The sequence below is a fragment of the Strix uralensis genome, unplaced genomic scaffold (genome assembly GCF_047716275.1).
Source record: "Strix uralensis isolate ZFMK-TIS-50842 unplaced genomic scaffold, bStrUra1 scaffold_422, whole genome shotgun sequence".
Taxonomy (NCBI): Eukaryota; Metazoa; Chordata; class Aves; order Strigiformes; family Strigidae; genus Strix; species Strix uralensis.
In genome coordinates this window covers 27,708-36,118 of record NW_027437016.1, presented here as the reverse complement: position 1 = coordinate 36,118, position 8,411 = coordinate 27,708, and the positions used below count along the sequence as shown (strand labels likewise).

At 45.7% G+C, this 8,411-nt stretch overlaps 1 protein-coding gene across 1 annotated transcript; it reads right to left on the bottom strand.

Annotated features, from left to right (window-relative positions):
• Positions 1-230: 230 nt before the first annotated feature.
• LOC141938915 (A-kinase anchor protein 12-like) lies at positions 231-5,934 on the bottom strand. The gene is given in 4 exon segments (XM_074857942.1): positions 231-399; positions 1,494-1,650; positions 1,652-5,321; positions 5,925-5,934. Coding segments are annotated over 4 exon segments (3,846 nt in total). The 3' UTR covers positions 231-390.
• Between the last annotated feature and the right edge of the window lie 2,477 nt (positions 5,935-8,411).

Sequence of the window (8,411 nt, the reverse complement as noted above, 5' to 3'; positions counted from 1 at the left end):
CTACGGAAGATGTGGGGGGTAAGGAAGACTGCGGAGAGAAGGGGGGGGGGGATTCAGGGATGAGTGAAGGGATTCAAGGAGATGGGACAGACAGGACACACATGAAGTGAGGGGACGACAATAACTGTGGTACAAATTGTAGTGGTCTGTCCATCCATTCGGTTGTGCATCTCCAGTCTAAGTGGTGTATTTGGGGCAGAGGCAAATGACCTTCGAATGGAACAAATGTGTGGATATAGCCAACGTTGAAGGCATTGGGTTTTTTTAATAGAAATAACAAAACTGTCTTAACATCTAAGAATAAAGGGTAGTGAATAAAGCTCCCGGTTCTGTCGCAGGGTTGTCAGTTGTTCTCTAGGACTGGCATCTCTCCAAATGTCACGTGGATGCTTAGCACATCTGAAAGACAGACGACAGTAAAAAAGCTTTATTAGTGACAACTTATTCTCTCAAGAATATCTTATTTTCCCAGGCAGGTCTCAAAGACAGAGATAAAGGTCTCATGACTTAGTGAAGCAAGTGCAGTTAAATATCCTAGGGAGAAACTGTGCCTATCATTTCCGATTCAGATTTCACCGAAGTGCAAAGAGATTTGGTACATAAGGCACTCCAGGTTTACCACGGAAGGCAACGCTCACATCCTTTAGGATTTTAAAAAGAGCTTTGTTAGAGAGGAAGAGTGTTTGCAGATTAAATCCCACACATTAAACACGTGCCGTATGAGTGCGTATCTAGGAGAACTGGAAGCCACATTTTCTACCTCCCAGAAATATCCCCCGAAACTCCAGGCCGAGTCAAAGGCCATTAAAGTGAGGGTGGCTGTACAGAGAAGAAACAAGTTATGGGAAGAGTGTGAGGTGATGACACAGAGACTAGCGGGTCACCATGATTCTAGCTTGTGTTCAGTTTCTCAGGACACACAGCTCATTAAACAAAGGGCAGCCTAAAGCAAGGGACAGCTGACAGCACTTGAAACAAAGACTAAGCCAGGAAGGTGGTGGGGAGGTAGGGAAGAACATCAGCCACAATAATTTCCGCACATTTAAAACTGGCCATAGTGGTGTCATTTCATTTCTGCCCTTTGCAGAGGTACTTCAGCTACAATTGTATCTCTGCCTACAACCGAAGCTACCATCCACTATGTATGGTGCCATACGGCTCACATAGGCATCTCAGGGGTTCATATAATCCGTTAAGTCACACTGTGCTGTGCAGGAGCCCTAATGGCAATTGCTTCAGCAATGCACACCATCTCCTACTCCATTTCTGCAGGAACTGCATCCACCTCACTCTGCACACAAGCCTCAGTGGCTGCTGCTTCTGGACATCTGTGTGTGTGTCTCGCCAGAAATTAACTTCAGTTGCCACAGGCTGCACAAGGAAGGTCCTTGACAGTAGTATGGCCACGACCTGGTTTTGAATTAGGTATAAGATCTAACACGTGCTGGTTTTTAATTTGACAAATCAACCTTTGTGTTATGTGTAAGACTCACTGCAGTCTGTACTTCCGGAATACGTTCGTCGCTCGTCTCCTCTACTGTCAATTCTGTTATGGGCAGCTTCTCTGGTTCTGAAGGCTCCTCCTTTACAGATATCTCTTCCTTGGAAGTGACTGCTTTGACGCTGTGAAACTCTGTCGTGTGATGAAGATTCCTCTACTGTCCCCTCCACTTCAGGTATTTCTTCATGGTCTTCTACAGCTGCTTTTTCACATGCCTGCCACTGGCTTTCGTCTCTCAATACATCTACATTTTCACATCCTTCTGTGCTTTCTTTCACTGCAGCAGGTACTTCATTTCTCTCTGAACCTTCGGGTAGAACACCCTCTTCGACTCCGTTTTGGCCCTGAACGCTCCCTGCGCTTCCCTGGGGCTGGAGGCCATCCTCCTTGTGTTCTCCTTTTTCCAAGGACTGTCCAGGCAAAACAGTTTCCTGGCCTACAGTGTTCCCATCTTTAGCGTCAGCTTTCACTTCTGACTCAATGCCTTGTACTGTTGTAATTATAGCTGCTGACCCGGGTCTTTCACTAACCAGCTGTGCTACACCTGCTAACTTTACTCTTTCAACAACTTCATGAAGAACTTTTTGTGTCTGTTTGTCTAATTCTTTCGAATTTTGTTCAGCGGCCTCTACTTCTTGTACAGGCGTCACTTCCTCTGTAGGATCTGCGGTTTCTAACAACGGTGAAACAGCAGAAACCATCTCAGCTGTCTCCTCAGCAAGGGACACTTCCATTGTTTCTTCAGTGCAGGAAGCTTCTGCCGTCTCCTCCGGAGCTGTCACTGCTTCTGAGGTCAGCTCTAGCTCACTTGCTGTGGTGTCATCACTTACAGCCTTTCTCATCTCTGGCACTGTCTTAGCAGCTACCACTGCTTCTTCCACAGCAACATCTGATTCAAGTGTTTTCTCAGTTTCTTTCTCTTCCTTTTCTTTTGCCTGCTCAATGCACTCTGTCAGAGCAGCAGATAGCCAAGGTGGTGACCTTGCTTCGGTACCGGTAACCGCCCTTTCCCCTTCCACAAGGGCAACAGTAACTGCATGTACCAGTGCCTCATGTGCTTGCTCAACTCTTAGGGTCTCCTCCAATTTTTCTGCTCTCTCCTTCTCTGAGGTTTGTTCTCTCATCGCCTCAGCATCTTTCGCTTGTTGGCCTTCCATTTTCTCCTGCTCTGCTGCTTCGTATTCAGATAAAGGAACAACAGCTGGAATATCCAAATCTTCTTCAGTTGTTTCTGCCATGTCTTCTCTTGCTTGTTTAAGATGACTTGGTGCTGGCTTTCCATCTGACTTTTTCTTCCTACGCCCAGGCATCAGTTTTCTAAATGGAACGAATGATTCGTCTTTTCCAGGCTCACCGTCCGACATTGAATGCTCAAGGCTAGATCCCACAACAGAGTCTTCCGTTCTCTCTTCCATTCTGGTTTTGGATCTCCTTCTTGGAGCGACTAACCTTTTAAATGGTGCCCGTGTTGAAATAGCTTCCCCTTCGGATGGGCTTCCAGCTTGTTCTGGGGAAGAATTCCCTCGTCCTTGATCGCTCTCCTGAGAACTAGTAAGAACTGCACCTGTTGCCGTTTCTTTGTTCTGTCCAGACTCGTCTGTTTTTTGGCTTTCTCGACCAAGCTTATGTTCAGTGTCTTCATCAGATGATGATGATGATGATTTCCTGGCTCTTTTCTTTGAAGAACCTCCACATAAAAAAGCTTCCCAGAACACAGAGGTGCCAACCTTTTTTTTGGGCTTTTCTGTGCTTTTCTCTGGTTTCTGGTCCATCCCATCTTCTTTTAATTCTCCCTGATATTCATCAGTAGTATTTTCGGTTGCAGACACTGCAACACTCTTTGTCTTATCAATTTCTTCTTCTTTATCACTTGCAGAAGGTCTTCTGACACGCTTCTTGGGAGTCACCATCTTTTTAAATGATGCCCAGGGCGTAAGACTTTCTCTTTTGCGCGCCACATCTGCAATAGCAGCGTCTTCATTTTCAGTGACCTGCGTTCCGTCTACAGATTTCTCCAAAGAAGGAATTTCATTCATCTGCTCAGGAGAAGAAGCAGAACTCTCCCCTTTTTGTTCCTCTGGGCTATCTGGGGAAGCTGGTAAGTGCTGAATTGGCTCACCCTGTTCCCCTAACTTAGATTCTTCTCTTTTGCCTTTCCGCTTCTTTCCAGACAGTTTTTTAAATCCAGTACCCATAAAGAGTTTCTTTAAAGGGCTGCCTTGCAGTTTATTTTTTTCTTGAGAAGACAGCAGTTCAGCTTCATTTGTGATACCTTCTGGAGGCCTCTTTCCAGCTGCCTCTTCAGGCGTTATTTCTGTGGTTATTTCACCTGGTTTGATAGTATCAGTCATAACTCTGCTAGTTTTTCCCTGTAATCCTTCACCAGTGGGTTTGATAGACTGTTGATCGTCCTCTGTGTCAACTGAGCATTCAGAAGTAGAAAAGGACTTCAATCCAGGAGCACCCAGAGTCAGTTTTGTCTCATGTTCTTTGCTTTCTTTCTTCTCTGTGGTTGTGTCCAGAGCTTCTCCTTGTGTGATGTCTTCTGCTGTGGGTGATATTTTCAATTCTGCTTCCTCTGTTTTTTCATCAAATGTTTCTTTCTCTAGCGGAGCACGTTTATTTCCTTCTCTTCCTTCAGATTTTTTAAGCTGTTCACTAGAAATTGCAATTGCCAAAGACCCTGCTTCAGGTCTCTCTTCAGAGGATATTTCAGTTCTGACATCTATTTCACACTTCCCTGTTGACTCCAGTTTGTCTCCCGCCGGTAGGACTTCTGAGGATGTTTTCAATTCTCCATTCACAATATCAGAAACAACAGCTACCACTGAGCTTGTTTTTAGCTGCTCACTTTCTTTTTCTCCTTCTTCAGTTTTTTCTTCCTTTTTACCAAGATCATCTGAGACTTCCACCAGTTTTCTTTCTTGATCATCTCCAGCTTTTTTCTCCATCGCACTTTCTTTAACAACTGCTGCTGTTACAGCCTCTTTTTGTTCCTGCTCATCATGCTTGATTAGCTCTTCCTTCCCACTTGCTTCCACTCCTGTGTCTGCCACAATCCTTTTTGACGGCTGTTTTTCATCTTCACTTTGCTCCTTCTCATGCTCTTCAGTAGTTACTTCTGTCACGTTCCTCTCCTCATCTTGCTCCTCAAACTCAGATTTCTCCTCCTTTTCACTGGTTTCAGTTATTAACGTTGCCCCCTCTTTTTCTTGCCCATCTTCTTTAGTAGGAGACTGTAGTTCATCTTCTTTAGGCTTCCTAAACCTCTTCTTTTTTCCAAATCGAGTCCATCCCCGAGTAAAAAATTTTCTTAATGGCGATGCAGTATCAGTGGCTAAGGCAGCTGACTGAGAACAAATCTCATCTGCTTCTGGTGTTTTAGGAGATTCATCTTCTGTTTTTTCATTTTTCAGTGTGTCTTTGGTGTTGTCTTCTGCAGAGAGTGCATCCTCAGGCATCGCTGTTTCTTCTGAGCCGACTTCTTTTTGATCACCAGCTCCTTCAGGGACTTGTGTTTGCTTTTTTACAGTAAGCAGTTGAACAGGCTGAAAATCAGCAGGTTCTGATTTTCGTGTCTTCTTCACTGTGAATCTGAACGCCCAAAATTTAAAAACCTTTTTAAAACCCAGATCGTAAGACTGTGGCTCAGATGCACGGTCTTCTGCGTCTTCTTCCAAAGATGGCAACTGCTCGACTGTATGAGCATCCTCTTTCTCAGCATCTACTACACCGTCCTTGGTGCTTGAGTCAGACGGACTTGCCTCCATAGTTTCCGTGTCTTCTTTCAAAGTTGCACTGGAATGTTCTGTTTGTCCAACTGTGTAAACAACAACAACAAAAACCAGTTAGTTTCCTTCTCAATTTAATGCTATAGGATACCATTATATAAATATATATAACTTTTTTAATGTGTTTTTCTTCATTTTTATCGAACCTTCCTAAACATGCTTGTTTAATTATCTGCGTGCCTCTTCTGTGCGCTACTATTAATTTTTTTTAACGACTAGTTTTTGTTCTAAGGTTGCTAGAATTCCTCTTCTGCCTCAGGTCATTGTATGGGTCTTTCCGAAGTTTATTTGCAAATGCACCTCTCCAGCTTACAGCCTCTCATTCTCCTTCCTTCTTTTGCAGGTCTTTTTGTGGGGTTTTGTGTTTGTGGTTTTTTGTTGTTTGTTGGGTTTTGGTTTTTTACTTCAAGGCAAACTTATGTGAGAAAATAAAAAATATTTCTATGCTATCATTACTCAAAGAATGTACAGAAATTATGTAATGATTCCTGAAGCAAAGCTCCGTATACTTTCCGGGCGGAGAGAGACCTCCGAGAGAAAAAAAAAGAAACCAAACCGAAAAACTGTGCTGACCTAAAATGATGACAAGAAAAGAAAAGCTCATTTTACAGCCCTAACGATGAGGCTCCTACGTTGGGGCATTCTTGAGAGCTCCTAACGATGCACAATGAAAACCAGATTAAAAATTTTCTTTAGCAAAACGACTGCATAAGGAGTAACATAGACACCACAGGCAAACTCACCACAAAGGAGATGTAGCTCCACCTGCACGAACTAGACACATGATAGCTTAAAACACTCCCGCCTACCAATAAGGAGAGGTACTCCGTCCCTTCAAAGAAACGGTGATTTGTACTACAAGCTAGATGTAGTTCTTGCAAAGTGTCCTGTAGAAGCAGTTGTGTTGCGGTGAAAATCCAAGTTTCCACAAGGATTATTAAATGAGGAAAGCCTCAAACGATCTCACTGTGCAACCCTATACAGAGATTGCTTTTGCAAAGCAGTTTAACCTTTAATTACTAACAATAAAAGGAAATAAAAAAAATAGAGAACCCTTGAGGAAAAAGGCTCAGCATGTGATAAGCTCATTAAACATCGAGTTTAATGAAAACCCTATTGTAAACAGCGGTAGGATGTCTCGTCCCCTACTAACTGATTCAAATCACGTACAGTCCTCCCCAGGGTCAGCTCCAAACAGACCAGGGCTTCTACAGGCTCTGTGGTCAATAGGTGTTGTAAAGCTAAAGTACTTTGCATTAATAAACCTCCACTATTTGTTGAATTCATTCACTAGCTCTAGCAAAAACATTAGGAGTGAGGAAATCCAACAGCATACAACAGCAAGCCGAGAGAAACTCTGATGTCAGTTAGTTATCATTAGGAACAAAAGTGGGGTTGGTTTATTTAAATTTCATAATGCCATTTTGTTTCCCATAGAACGATAGAAGTTTGTGCAAAACCAGCAGTGCAAGATGTCTTTTCCTTTGAACTCTTTGCTCCTCCAAATACTACTACCTTTTCACAAAGCCCAATCAGTTTATGGTGCCAGCTCTCACACTTCAGTGGCTCACGCGCTACTTTCTTAAATGAGATGTACGGAGTTCAACGGACACAGCGTCGAGGTTTTGGTATCACAGGCTGGGACCCTGCCGCCACACGTGCAAGCAGACACCCCCCCCCCCGCCACGGCGTTAATCTCCTCTGGATTTTGCTTCATTGAAATTAAAACAGCTCTAGAGCAAGAGCTTCGTTTCTCTCATGCAAACATTTTTACAACATATCACTGACGCTAACTTCTGCATTTCCTTCAATTTCAGCAAGCTTAGCTCTTAAGGTATTTTACTGCATTATTGCCCGATCAACGTAAAACAGCATCATCGCTGCGGTCACTCCCTTTCCTTTCCGTTCCTCAGCTGCAGACACTGTCAGATTCTGGGACGGCAGAAAACCCCCTGGTTAGCGTCTCCAGATTTAGCACAGCCTTGTGCTGCAAGGACCGCATCAAACGTCTGACTGAGGTGACAGGAAATTTTAAAATCTCCGCAAGCTTGCCTTGGAAAGGGTTCTCGCGGTGACAGAAATGTCGAAGCCGGTCCTTTTCAATGCTCCCGCACCGCCAGGAAATCCCGAGTCGGTCAAACAGCACTTCGGAGAGGCGGAGGCGCGCTCCGGCACCCACACCCCAGCGAGTCGCCCCGCGCTGAGGCACTGGGCCCCCGGTTGCCACACGCGGAAACCCCGGCAACGGGGAGACAAGAGAAACAATGCAAGGGGCTTCCCCGCCGCCGCCGCGCCCCTCGGCCCGGCCCCGCCCCTCGGCCCGGCCCCGCCCCGCCCCTCGGCCCGGCCCCGCCCCGCGCCGGCTGCTGACGCGCGTCTGGTCTCTTCCCGCCCCGCCGCGGCACCGGCACCGCGCGCAGCCAGAGCCGCGCTGCCCCGAAGGAGCCCGCTTGAAATTTTCACCTGGACTATTCGTGTCGTTTCCCCCGAAGGGAGGAGAGGGCGGGCGGCTCGGCAGGAAGAAACAGCCCCTTTCGAAACGACAGACCGCCTCAGCTCCCGCTTCTGGGACGCTTTCTCGGTGCGGTTTGCCACAAAACATCCAGACCAAACCTCCAGAGGTGCGAGTTAAACGCCCCAAGGAGTTCACCCCTCCTAAACAACAAACACGTGAAACATTGCTGTTTCTCCACACTGAAACTCAGTGTGACGGAGGCTTCTCAGGACATCTGCCTTCCAGGACAGCAGCTGGCTTGGAGATGCCTTGCAATTTTTCACAATTCCCTCTTGTCCAGCTGCTTCGAGGAAAAGGCGTCTTGCTAGTTATTCTTTCTAGTCCGGTGCCTTTGTAGGAGGGATGGAGACATATCTGCAGGCCAGATGATGAGGACAGGGTCAAGCTGCCACAGGACTTTACACAGAGACCGTCCCCAGGAAGCAGCTCCCATGGCATATTGGACTTCTGCTGCCCTCGTTCCATCGGATCATCAGTCCTTGCACTAAGGACTGAGCTCTGTCGGTTTTTCAAGCTCTGGAAATGGGTGTAATTTTCAAGGAGGGATAGGAGACTTCTTAAAACTGTTCTTCCTATTTTGAAGAGTTGATATATTTTTTCAAGA